The sequence below is a fragment of the Lepidochelys kempii genome, chromosome 6 (assembly GCF_965140265.1).
Source record: "Lepidochelys kempii isolate rLepKem1 chromosome 6, rLepKem1.hap2, whole genome shotgun sequence".
Taxonomy (NCBI): domain Eukaryota; kingdom Metazoa; phylum Chordata; order Testudines; family Cheloniidae; genus Lepidochelys; species Lepidochelys kempii.
Window position 1 is genome coordinate 50,857,002 of NC_133261.1, and position 13,822 is coordinate 50,870,823.

The window sequence follows — 13,822 nt, forward strand, 5'->3', positions numbered from 1 at the left end:
ATTCCCCAGGAATAATTAAATACACTCACACCAGAATTGTTTGCACAGCCACCTTGACAGCACTCCAAGTAGGGAACAAACAGAGCATTGTGACAAAAGGGTCCAGTTGCCCTAGGCAAAATTCACCCCTGTGCAGTGGACCAGAACAAAGGCTTTGCACTGCCTGAGTCCTACTAAAGTCCTCAGAAGTCTCTGGGCCTGATCCTGCAAGCCTGTTGTGCGCGTGGAACACACATTAAATGCAAACAGAGGTGGTTTGCGGGACTGGGCCTTATGCTTTGAATGAATCTTGGAACAGGGAATATTTCTTTTCCTTCACATGGTAGGGGAGGGAGAAGAAAGGGCAGAGGAGTGTGGTTAAGATGTATTTTGACTATTGGCAGTGTAGCTGCTGAGATACCATGTCTGGGCTGTGTCTGTCTGCCAAGACTTTGAAATATGACAAAAAGCTAAGTGCTGAACCAAGTTGTTGCAGAAGAAGGGCTTGTAGTAACTGAGCTTAAAGAATCTTAAGAACTGATACTTAGATGTAAACAGCTCTCTTAAAAAGCTTTAGTACTGATGGTACTATACGTCTGTGTCAGACTACTTTAGTGAAATCTTCCTTTTTTTTAGCATTGTTAGCATATGTTTGGGGTGGCAAGAGAACGAATTGCACTTCAGCTCCCCAAAACACATTGAATTTATACCAAGAGGATGTTGCTACAACAGTGTATGTCTATTAATTGGCCAAAAGATACGAAGCTCTACACTCAACTCAGTGGCATTTGTTAGTATGTCTGTAATACAGTAACTTTGAAATGCCACATCCCAGGAATCTTAAGTGCCTCCTGCTACTACTTACATCAGGGGAGGGCAAACTACGGCCTGCGAGCCGGATCCGGCCCTTCAGGGCTTTCAGTCCGGCCCGTCAGATTGCCAGCCCCGTGGCACAGCGGAGCTAAGGCAGGCTCCCTGCCTGTCCTAGCCCCGCACCACTCCCAGAAGCAGCCGGCACCATGTCCCTGCAGCCCCTGGTGTAAGGGGGGGGGTCAGAGGGCTCCATGTGCTGCTCTCGCCTGCAGGCACTGCCCCCATGGCTCCCATTGGCTGAGAATGGGGAACTGCAGTCAGTGGGAGCTTCGGGAGTGGTACCCATAGATGAGGGCAGCATGCGGCAGAGCCGCCTGCCACCCCCAGGAACCGCTGCCGGACATGCTGGTCTCTTCCGGGAGCAGTGCGGGGCCAAGGCAGGCAGGAAGCCTGCCTTAGCCCCGCTGTGTGCCGCTGCCACCTCAGAGCCACGTGAGGTAAGCAGCACCGGGCTGCACCCCACACCCTGAACCTCTTCTGCACCTGCACCCCAACCCCCTGCCCTGAGCCCTCTGCTGCACCCCAATCCCTTTCCCTGAGCCCCTTCCTACTGTGCCTCCTGTAACCCCAACACCCTGCCCTGAGCCTCCTGCTGCACCCTCTGCACTCCAACCCCCTTGCCCTGAGCCCCTTCCTGCACACCACATCCCCTCCCACACCCCCTCTCAACTCCCTTCCCCAGCCCTACATTCATGGCCCTGGATATAATTTCGCCACCCAGATGTGGCCCTTGGGCCAAAAAGTTTGCCCACCCCGATCTGCATATATCAGAGGCAGCCACTCTACTTGCTGCATGGGGAGAGTGTAGCCTGGACTCTAACAGAAATAAGAAAAGAGCCTAACAGGATTTGGGGACAGGAAGCACAACAGTCCAGAGAAATGGGGCTGTACTGGTGAGGGAAGCAGGGAGTGGTGGGAGCAGGGGAGTGGACCAGATGGCGGGAGGAAGCAGTGACCTGGAAAGGACTTAGGGCCAGTGAGGAAGCAGGCTCCTGGAGGAAGGAAGGGGAGCAGTCTTGGCAATTTGGGGGAGCAGGAACCCGTAATGGGATGGAGAGTAGGGTTGATGAGGAAAGCAGAAATTGGGTGGGTTGGCATGGAAGTGGGGACCCAGAGTCAGAGGAAATGGAGATGGGGAAGGAAAAATGGGGCCCTCAGAGAGGGGAACATGGACCTGGAATGGGTGCGATGGGGAAATGGGGACCTGACAGGGGTATGGTGGGGGAAATGATGACCTGGCAGGGCACTGAGCCCCTGCCATGGTGGGTGAGAGAGGAATGGGATCCAATGGTATGAGGGAGTGGAACATGGGTGACACAGAGCCTCTGCCATGAGGTAAGGGTAGGGGGACTTGCAGGGATTCCCATCAATAGAGAAGGATGGCACACGGGAAGCTCTCATGAAGTGTGTGTTCCCCCACTATGAAATCTGGCTGTAAACTGACTCCAGTATGGCACCTTGCAGAGATTCTGTCCAAGTAGAACACTTTTTTCTGTTTTTCATTTTGATCTTAATTTTTTTTTAAAATATTTGTAATGTTACAGTGAATAATAAAACAAGCAACATCCGAGCTAACTTTGAAAATCTAGCCAAGGAAAAGGAACAGGAAGACAGAAGGAAAGCAGAAGCTGAGAGAGCGCAAAGAATGGCCCAGGAGAAACAAGAACAGGAGGAGGCGAGAAGGAAACTAGAAGTAAGTAAGATTCAGAGCCCTTCTGGGCAAACTTTGGTGGTTTCTGAGTGTGGAGTAGGAGAGGAGAAGGGTATATCCTCTAGAAAACATGCTCCTTTCTTTCTCTTGCTAGACTTGGACATTTAAGTATCCTGGTGCTAGCACTTCACCTGGGAGCCAGGGCCCCTTTCTAGCAAACTGCACCTCCATACACACAGCTGGACTCCCACAAGAGCTATAAAAGTAACCTCTGAGTAGCTAATGGAATCCTAGAACTGGAAATGGAGATAATGTTGCTTAACCTCGACATGCTTCATAGAACACAGTGATGCTGGAAATGTGCATGGTTTTTAATTTTGAATAACTAAGTTCTACTTAGTGTAGTCATGACTGTCCCCTATTAATGAGACTGGATGGTTTGAGTGTTAGCAATAAATGTTCTTTCACATCGAGGTCACTGGCTGAAATCCAGGCAAGGTTGGTAGTTGCCATTCCTAGGAAATGAGTTGATGATCTCAGTCTTGTCTCTTAGGGGACAGGGCACCATGTTACACATATAACCATCCTTGTTAACAATTTCAACAGATGCCAAGGATTGAATGGGTCTAGAGAATGAACTACCATCTCATCTCTATGGGGTATTGTGAGTTAGACTGAGGGAACCTTGCACAGTTTCCCATAGACTGAGGTCATCTGCCTCCAAGATGGTCAGTGTAGCCCTGCATAGATTTAAAACATCTAAAAATTGGTGTGTTATGTTCTGTGTGGAAGAGAGATTTAAAATACCACAAAATAAATTCATTTATTGTTACATAACCCAAGCTATGTCTAAACAAAGAAACATATAACTGGTGTACGTATAGTCAAATACAATAATAGCAGATAGGCTCGTTAATTCACAGTTGAACAACTGATTTTTTGCAGTATAGGTTTCATAGGGCATGAATGCGAATTCTCCCGCTCCTGTGTCTCCAGTCAAAGGGTGGTCTCTCCATCTAGACTGCTTCAGCTAATTACCTCACTGCTTTTGTTGGTTACATGAGATTTGTTTTGTTTTCCCTCTCATGCTCCTTTTACTTCTAGTTAGGATGGTGTTCAGGAAGCTTTTCTTTAAATGCTATGTTGAATCAGCCAATTTCTAACAATTGTTAGTCTCAAATGCTAGAAGTTGCTTTCTAATCCAAGCTTCGTGTAGAGCAATTTATGGTGGCAGAAACCCAGCTCTGGGCTGCTTGGCAAGACCATATTTTAAGCATCTTAAATGTTATATGGAAAAGCAAATACACTGTTGGCATCTAAACTACAGTCTGAGAAGCACATAGCCATTTTAAAGAACATTATAATTCAATCTGTACTTAGACATTTGAGGCTGCTAACTTAGGTTGCAAGTATCTAATGCTATCTTTAAACAGAGAATTTCACTTGTTTTACACTTGTACCAATTTAAAGTAGTATAATGCTTGGCACTTTTCCAGTGCTTTTCATCCAAAGAACATAAAGCATTTTTCAAAGGTGGATGAATATCAGTGTCTCCACTTCATTTTTAGAGGTAAGGAAACCGAGGCACTCAGTTTAAGTAGCTTACCCAAAATCACACAGTCAATGGCAGAGCTAGGACTGGGAATCTGTGAAACCTTTCTTTTGGGCTACCCTGCAAGAAGTCTATCTAATGCTACAAAATATTATGTATAAAATAATAATTACAGAACTTAAAGGTGAACTGTAAACAATTTTTTTTCCCATTATTTTGCTTCTTAGTAGTGCATAAAGAACACCTCTAACTTTTCTCAACTTTTTTTTCTGCTTGCTTCATCTACGCATCATACATTTCAGGTCTTGGATTCCCTATTGCTATAGAACTCCCTGAGAAGACTCTCCAAGATACTAAAACCTGAGCAATTGCAAAGAAAGAGGAGACTTGTTCACACTCAGACAGATTTTCATAAGAGCGCAGCACCAGTGTGTTGAGTTCTTCAATCTGGGCCAATGTTCAAGACTCTTGTCCTTGTGTGTTGGTTATACTTGTTTAACTCAGCCTCTTGACAAATAATGAGGAGCAAAGGTTTCTGTATAAGCCTTTCAGCTGTAGGCTGGGATTTCTACAGAAGGTCTTACAGGGAAGACTGGGCTTGATAGTCCTAATTTTTTCTAAAAAGTTGAAAAACACAGTATTTCCCTGTCTTTACCCTTCCTTTTTTTTAAATTGTGAAAAATGCCCTGTTTTTATCATAAGGGAGCCATAAAAAAAAAAGATATTGGCTGTGTCCCTGCAAAGAGCACATACTTCTATTCTCAGAGTACTGCATGCTCCTGAAAATGTCTGTTACATTAGTGAGAAGAATTAAACACAGGGCAGACATGTTAATTTCTGTTGCTGAATGGCACAGGCAGTTACTCCTGAGTATTGCAGATAAAGAGGCAAATACTAACTAGCTGGCAATGCCTAACTTTTTAAAATCATGGTAATATTAACCTTTCTGTATTTTAATATCCTACCTCGGTCCAAAATTAACCCAAAAGATTCATGCATCCTTTTGCCTGAAGATTGCACCTGAATCAGGGGCAATATAACATGCAGTGGACTGTGTGGAGCTCCAAATTGTTGCATCCTATGTGGCAGAATGCGGTGGTAGTGTTGCTTTTATTTACACCATGTGGAAACCTTATGGAAGTTCAGGCCACAGCATTGTAGCAAATTTAGTTCTGTCCTAGCTATTCAAAGCCTGTTGTGTTGTCAGCTGGTTAACATTCTAGGAAAAGCTTAAAAGTTTGTTTCTCATCAAAAATGACATGTCAGTTTTATAACTAGAACATGTGGTATCAAGTTCCCTACACTTGAATTAAAATGCAATTTGAAGCCTGGTTCATGGATTTTAAAATACTGAATACAAATAACCTACAGATCGTATGCAAATATTCCAAAGAGCAGAATCAGGTGCTCGCTTTACATTCTACACATAACCTACATAAATTACTCTTTTTCTTCTAATCCACCCTATTTATTCACACACCTTATGGCCAGTCTAAACAAAACACACAGGTTTAATTATGCAATTAGTTAAATGCTGTGTTTTCAAGTAAAAAAAACCCCATCCTTTGTCACCAGTCCTTCTAGAGTTAAAGAGCATGCTGGTCATTGCACCCACACTGCTGTTACTTCACTAGCCTGGAGTCACTGTTCAAAGTTATCCTGAATTTAATCACTTTTCTTTTTGATAAAGGAACAAGCGAAAGCCAAAAAACAAACTCCACCTCCATCTCCCACCCCACAGCCAGCTGATGAGAAGCTGCCCTCAAGCCCAGTTTATGAGGTTAGTTAAAATCTCAATTAGTAGCTTGTCCTAAACACATCTCAGTAGTGAATAGGCTTTATATTTGTGCGTAATTTTTATGGCTTTGCTATAAAGTTATGATGTCCAGTAAAGTGGTAAGCTGCCTTCTTGTAGGAAGTTCTATTTAATGGGTCATGGCGTTTGGGTTTTAAAGCTAGATGTGTCAATGTAGGGAGATATATAGGTAGCCTTGTATCCATTCTCTCCTGTTGAAATATTAATAAGGGGTTAATGTGGGAAATGGAGTACTTACAACAATTAATGTTAGGGTTCAGCCTAAAGGGTAAAATTGAAATAAAGTGAGAGATGTTTATTCTTCCTAGTATTAAAATGTGATTGTTTTTGTTGTAAATAAGAAAAATATAAATGCAAGCAAAAAAGTGTCTAATTTTGAGAAATAGACTTGTCTTGTATCATAAGCCACCATTTATTAGCAATATAACCATATTTACACAATGGACCTGTTGACATTACAGACACACGTGTCTGCTTAGTTGTAATGCACTTGTTGTAATGGTATCTAGAGATTTAAAGGTATCGTGTCACTAGTTCCTGGAATCATAACAGTGATGGCAGACTAACTTGATATCTGTAGAATAGCTGAGCTGTTCTGTTGGATTCTAATCATACTTAGGGTGACCTCAAGACAATCCTGCACATGTACATATTGTTGTCATGTAGTATTGAATATTACCATTTTCAAAGGAAAGTTTGAATTCTAGTGCTGAATGCAGTACCTAAGAACTTCTCTTCTGCACTATTGACGTCTTGCTTGAGGGGCTGCTTATGTGACCTTGACAAGTTTCATCTTTGTTTTTCTAGGATGCAGCTTCATATGAGTCAGATGCAACCTACAAGAATTCCAATACAATATATTCAACTGTACATGAGACAGAATCTAGCTACAAAGCTGAAGAGTCAGACTACCAAGAAGCAGTCAGTCAGCGGGAGTCAGAATATGACCCAGAGACAGTTTATGAAGTGGCAGGGGCAGGAGACCTCTATCAAGCAGGTAGAGTGCTCTTATTTCTGAGTTGGTACTTTCAAATGGTAGGTAGTGAGTCAGTGAATAATTGTGCTAATATGTCCCTGTCACTGGTTTGGGCAGCAACATAATCTGAGTTAACAACATTTTAAATTTTAATTTAAATGTGCTGGTATCAAATTAAAGGGGCAATATGGCAAAGAAGAACATTGACCTGCCTTTATAATGAGTGGGCCTTTTTTCCAATGCTGAAAATAAATAAGATTCATGATTTAATGTTGAACTAACTATAAGGCAAACTAGTGACCGCTTTTAGCTGAAGTTTAGAGAGAGCCATCCTCTTGCTTCTACATATGTCATGTAACACAAATTGGCTTTGGAAAAAAATACAAAGGTGAACTTCAAATAAAGGCTTATTTTAGCTAGTGCTGGCCAGCCATCTTGAAAATCCTACTAACAAATAATTGCCTTTAGAATTAAGCAACAGACACATCTTTTAACCTTTGCAGTCTGAGACATTAAGCCTAGAAAGTTAAATCTGCTGGTCGGGAGAGTAGAGATTGGAAGGGTGTGTTCCTATTTCATCATGTAACTTTGGGGGTGGGGGTGATATAAGGTGTGCAGGATGGTACTTTTTTCATCTTGTAAATGTATTGTTGTTTTTCTCAAAATTTCTTCATAAACTAATTCAAAGCTGCCTGTCTCTTACCCTCTCACCAAGGCCATGCGAGAATGAAATTTCTCTTCAAAGTTTGTCCCTGGATCTAGTCACATTTTATAGACCTTTTCCTGAACTAAAGCTGTGGGGCTTCATTTTTACCCTCTCATGCTCCTTTCTATAACAGCCTCCCCATCCATCTCAATTTCTAATTTGTTATAAAAATATCAAAGAAACCAATCAAAACCTATGCAAATATTGCCAAAATTGTGCCTCTTCTGGGTACACACTGACACAGTTGGCTAGTTTTTTTCCTTACTTCAATCTGTGGCCCAAATTACAATGGGGATATGGAAGATGGGTGCCAGATTACACTTTCATAAATGAGGGCTCTATCTATACATAGTGTGGTTTTAGTTCTCTAATGTGTCTGTCTTTTCTAACACTCTTTAGAAGAAAATACTTATGATGAATATGAAAATGAACTTGGAATTACAGCCATTGCCCTTTACGATTATCAGGCTGGTAAGCGCGGGTCTTGTTCTTTTTAATTTTGTAACCTATGAATAACTTTCTGTCTAGTGTAATATTAGCATAATACATATCCTCCACCCAGAATACATTAAGCCCAGCTCTAGCAGTTAGATATTAAGTGACTGCCAGGGCTGAAGAGTAACATGAATATTATGGTTATAGAAAGTTTTCCTTGGTGTGATGGGTAGCAGTCACTATACAAAATTAACGGCATACCCAACTTATAATAGATAAGAATTGAATGTTCTCCTTTTAGGATGAAAGCTGCCACTAAAAACAAGTAAGAGGAGGGAGTCTGTTGCTCAGATAAATCTTTTGATTATCACATTTTTTATCCTGTTTTAAATGTCCTTGTTTGGTGCATTGGAGAGAGGAAGGTAGCTAACATTACTAAGGCTCCTCTGTGAATAACTCCCTTTTAAATCACTTAATGCTACTAAAAATACCAGTATGTAGGAAAAAGCTGACCAAAGTAGAACTTCATGTGAGAGTACTGAACACATTGCCTCTTCCACTCTTTTCTCAGCGGGCGATGATGAGATTTCCTTCGATCCAGATGACATCATCACGAACATAGAAATGATTGATGACGGCTGGTGGAGGGGAGTGTGCAAAGGCAGATATGGGCTTTTCCCAGCCAATTATGTTGAGCTGAGGCAGTAAAGAATATTGTCAACCGATTATGCCTTAATGCCATAGTCATTAAACCTGATTTAATACACTACAAATCATGATGCTTTTTTGAGGATGGGGGGGTATATACATATTGCTTTTATATTTAATACTTTGCTCATGCTTTTTAAAATGTTTATGCCACAGAATTCGCTAATATATTGTAACTCTCATGTTCCCCACCAAGGTCCCTGGTAACGGTTCTTATGTATTTTGAAATATTTTTCCTTATTCTTTGCCAAATTAGTGATTGGCATTAAATACCATTTCAAGGACTATTAGCTGCCTGTCATAAGAATGCACGTTTCACTCATACCTGTAAGTGAACAGTATTACCTAGTGATTAAGTCTAGTTAGTCTTCCACTAAATGTTGTCAGCTAAAGATCATGGCTATGCAGGTAATTTGCATTTCCACTTAAGAAGGAGTACACCTGTATTTCCATATATAGTGTATGGATAAGGGAAGAGAAGGACTTGAAAGTTTACAGTTAATGACAACTACCTAACTTTGAATATTGGCCAATGGTTAGAAATATATTGATGCTATGAAGGAAACAGTCCAGTTATTCGTTATTTCATTTTAAAGTGAGGTCTCTTGGCTCTAACATGGACTTTCTCGTGCTACCACTTTTGTCTTTTCCCCTATGGACATCTTAGCACTAGCTCTTGCTAATCGCTTCGTTCTCTCCCCCCTCCCGAAAAACCCTTTTAAAGTTGTTACAGAAGTGCTTGCAAAATGCCAGTGTTGACTCACCCAGGGACGTGCTTGGTCTTTTCAAGGAACCCCAAACCGGCATCCAAACCAGTACCCCACTACCTACAGTAACAGTCTCACTGCTTTAAAGATTAAAAGGCAGTACAATGTTGGTATATTGCATTGTGTGTACAAATATATTTTTGCTCATACAATGAAACAGGCAGGCTTGCAGTTCAGTAAGACAGTTATAACTGGATTTCAGTCAAGAAATGTTAATACAAATAGCATAAAACCATTCCAGATAGTCTCCACTTCTGATCCACACAAAAACAACTGTCCTCTTTATATTTCAGCAGAAACTGCCAGGAACGTTTGTCCCTAATGATGGAGTTAATCCTGTTTTTTGCCCAAATAGAAATTGAAGTTCTTGTCACTTTTAAAAATTGGTTTATTTCACCACAAAAGTTGGTGTCCCTACCAAAGATAGTAAGTTCCAGCTAATAATGCATATGTTAAATGTGTATATTGTCTGTATCCACCTTCTCATAAAAATGAGAGTGGCAGTGTGGAACTGGCACATTTGGACCAGTGGAGAACAGAAATTTTTTGTATAAAATGGCACAGTGTATCTAGGAAGAAGGTATCATGTGGAAACCAAATCTTGGGTGATTGGGACAATCTTTAATGAATGTCATGTATGTCATATGACTATATTTTTTTCTCTCCCATGGTTTCATTTCTTTGTCATATTGCATTAATAGATTGGGTTGGGTTTTATACGCAATTTATTTTATCCAATTTTGCATAGAACACCACATAGGAGATATGATTTTTTGTAAATTAAATATTCAAATAAACTTTTTGAACCATTTTCATGGGATACTTTTGTATTTTAAAGCTGATGTTTCAAGAATGTTGAGGTTTCAGTTCAGAGATTCTCTTTGTTCACTCATCTGGTCACCTTCACCATATCTGCTTCCATGTCAATCAGACCCTTAACCATGAATAATGAGTATTTCCAGTGGACACTGCTACATGGTGCCCAGTTATTGCAGTGATAGGTACCGTTCTGAATGAGTGTCCCAGCAGCACTCTGCTGAACTTTCTGAACACTTCCCTAACACGCAGATCCACTGGCTAGCCTCCTGTTCCTGCCCCCATGTGGAAACATTTAGATTTTAAAAAAGGGGGTTATGGGCCAGAGTTTCAAAAAGAGCTTAGCTCTCATTTAGGCACTTCAGTGAAGTGAGCTGACTCCCCCTGCCCAAAACAAACACATGCAGTATGCCACAGCTCCCTTCAGAGAATGAGAGGTGCGGAGAACAATGGGAGCTACAGGATACTACGGTTTTTTGAACACTTGACTCCTAACTGTGTTTTGTGAGGGAGAAAAAAGCTGTACATAACTGGCTCCTAAGAAAACCAGCTGCTGCTTGGGTCATAAAACTTTACCTTCATAGCCCTGCTATTCAAGGTCCTGAAGCATTAGCTTCTCCACTATTTTTTTGATACAAAGCTAAAGCAAGTTGCATATCTGTGTTGTAGAAACCACCTTGGAAGAAGCTGGATGGGAGTAGGTTGTAGCTGTCCAAGGAGACAGCCAGGCCTTCTGGCATCTGGGTGGAAATTGTAGGTGGCTTGGGATTTTGTGTCCAAAGAGGTAGCTGAGCCTTCTGGTACTGGGGAAGAAGATGCATGTTCTTTTTTCCCCCTTCCCTCATGTGGACAGGGTCATAGGTGACATAAAATTCTGGGGGGCAACTTGAATTCCAAGTTCCCCATCCCACTAACCCTTCACTAGCTAGTAACTAGGTACCCCCACTGCTCTTCCCTTCACTGTGAGACCTGGATCACCTGAAAATGAGTAAGAATGCTAGGTGCATGTTATTGAAAAAATGATCATAACTGGAAAGAGATCCTTGTTAACTGCTATTAGGGTTTGGCACTAACATCCACTTGAGATGAATGAGGCTGATACATATCTCAGAGCTTGTGGCTCTCTGCAGACTGCATTGCTTTACATTTAGTTCATACTTTGAAGGTTTTCTTTGTAACTCAAAGAAAAAATAAGTTCCTAACCCTTTATCTTAAATTCTGTTGCACATTTAGGGGGGGGGGGGGCAATGGGACTCTGCAGCTGGGAACTTGCCCAATATAGGGGTCTCTGCGTATACCAGATATATTAATTTAAGCACTCTTGCTTTTAAAATAATTTGGACAGACACATAAGCAGCATTAAAGAATAAATATACATGACAATTACTTCAGACATTCAACAACAGCTGATGCCTGCCTGGTGTGGAAATCTAGACTTGCAGTGTCAAGGGTTAATTTTTATACCAGTGAAAGTATAATAGTGTCACAGGATGACTGGCCCTTTAAGGGGGGTTAGAGCTGAGATGCACCTGTGCCAGAGAAGCTTGCCTCCACAGGTGGAGGAAATGAATTCACTGTGGGGAGGGAATGCTGTGGCTAAGAGCTGGCCTGCTTGGAAAAACAGGAGCAGTCTGTGGCTCTCAGAGAGGGAAGAATCAAACAGAGGGACTACAAGCAAAGAAGCCCTGTGGGTCAGCATTCTAGAACGTGTAGGAGCATAGCTAGGAGTACAGGAAGAGGCCCTGGAAAGGCTACAGGGATCGAAAGTCCGGGCCAGTTGTGTAGGGTTCACAAGGCTGGGAATCCATAGAAGAGAATGGGTGTGGGCTCCCCTTATGGTGCCACCCTGTGAGGGGGTGCAGTGACTCCCAGCCATTAAGGAGAGGACTGAGCTGTTGGTTGTTGCTACCTTTCTACCAAGCAAGATGAGGCAGTGACCCGTGCTAAGAAGGGGAGGATAAAGAGACTGAGTAGAGCCCAGGAGGGGCTAGAGCTTCACACAGAGGCAGGGCAGAGGTAGAAAAGGAGACAGACCCTCAGAAAACATGGCTGTGCCCAGCTTAAGGCTGGGACAAAAGACTGGTTTTGTGTTTGTTTGGACTTTGGTACTCTGGAAGAGTCTGAATTGGCTGGAGGGCTGAGTTACCTCAGCAACTGAACAGTGCGGAAGGTGAGAGGAGATGATAAACTGAGACCGCAGTCGGGCCTGGAGCCAGACCAGGTAGGCTCCAGTTATGTGTAGAACAGAAACAGTGTCTGCAAACTTTAGTCTGTGTTGGTTCTAAAAGCCCCTTCATGCATGATGGCAGTAATTGTGTGCTGCTGTGTGGGTAGGTCCTGCAGCAGAGGACTTTCATGCTAACTGATCGACACTCTCTCAACAGTGGTAGAACTGATAAAGTGGGAAGTAACAATACATAAAGAAGAAAGCCAAGTGCTTGGCTTATGTCCTCAGAAGTGACACATTGTTAGTCAAAAGGGAGGTAAAGAAGGATCCATCTAGCAGGAAATTGGGGAGATTATGTTAACAGGATGCTATCAATTTAAATCATGCCTCAGCTTGATTTTGTTTTTTGTTTTTCAATCTGAATGTTAAGACACCTAAGATCATTGTAACTGAAAATTTAGAGAATATTTTTTTCATGCATTTGACAGCACTTTTGAGTGGTTAGTTCTAGGGCTTTCCCTGTGCAGTCAGTTTTCCCTTTTGTGTAAGTTTTTCACAATCTACTCAGGAATTACTTTTTTTTTAAACTAAAAATATAAATTTAAAATTTAAAAACTGTCAGGGAGACTTCGGAACAAACACAGCATCTGAAACTACCATACTTCGAACTTTGGTAAGGAAACTTTGACTAGACTGCCAGTTGGCTGGTATCTTCTGAGACTTCTAAAAAGGGTAGTAATTTGCCTGAAGTAATTTTTCCCCTTTAAATGGAAGTAAATAAGGGGCCAACTATGGAGGGAAAAGCCATGAAGGCAAAGATTAAATTATCCTCTGTAGAAACTTACATCTTACAGTTTTATATGTGATGTGTCTATAACCTCAGTTTTAGGCATCTGACAATAAAAATAACTACTGCAATGCTAGTCTGTCTCCTGATCTAGAGAATGGAACTCTCTCATGTAACTCCCTCTATAGTGGAGATGAGACTATACCTAATTTGTTAATTTAACAGCTTCCCACTGAGACTAGTATCTTAGAATAGGTGACACTTTCCATACATAAATACAAGAATTTCCAACTGCAAATTCACAAGAAATCTGTGGTCTTGCCAACTAGCCCATATCTTAGGAAGATAAGAGGTGCCTTAGAAGTAGTATATATTTGTTACGGCTGTAATGGTGCAGCAAAGTTTTGCAGTACTATTTTTTTGAATATGTGCTTTTTTTCATTAAATATTTATATTCTGGTAGCACCCATAGATGCTGTGTGCCCATGTTATTGCTGCCTTCAAGGTATTTTCAGGCCTTAGAATAGCAAGATAGTTTATTCTTGTTCATAAGTAGTACTTGCACTCATGAGCATCTGCAACAATACTC

At 41.6% G+C, this 13,822-nt stretch overlaps 1 protein-coding gene across 4 annotated transcripts in view; it reads left to right on the forward strand.

Annotated features, from left to right (window-relative positions):
* The window catches only part of CTTN (cortactin), a 35,164-nt gene extending 26,403 nt beyond the window's left edge, over positions 1-8,761 (forward strand). For all 4 annotated transcript variants that reach the window (XM_073347886.1, XM_073347887.1, XM_073347889.1 and 1 more), the window contains 5 exons: positions 2,397-2,545; positions 5,746-5,835; positions 6,679-6,868; positions 7,953-8,024; positions 8,560-8,761. In XM_073347886.1, coding sequence (XP_073203987.1) covers positions 2,397-2,545; positions 5,746-5,835; positions 6,679-6,868; positions 7,953-8,024; positions 8,560-8,696 — 638 coding nt within the window. In that variant the 3' untranslated portion in view covers positions 8,697-8,761. The remainder of the gene's footprint in view (positions 1-2,396; positions 2,546-5,745; positions 5,836-6,678; positions 6,869-7,952; positions 8,025-8,559) is intronic.
* Positions 8,762-13,822: the final 5,061 nt, after the last annotated feature.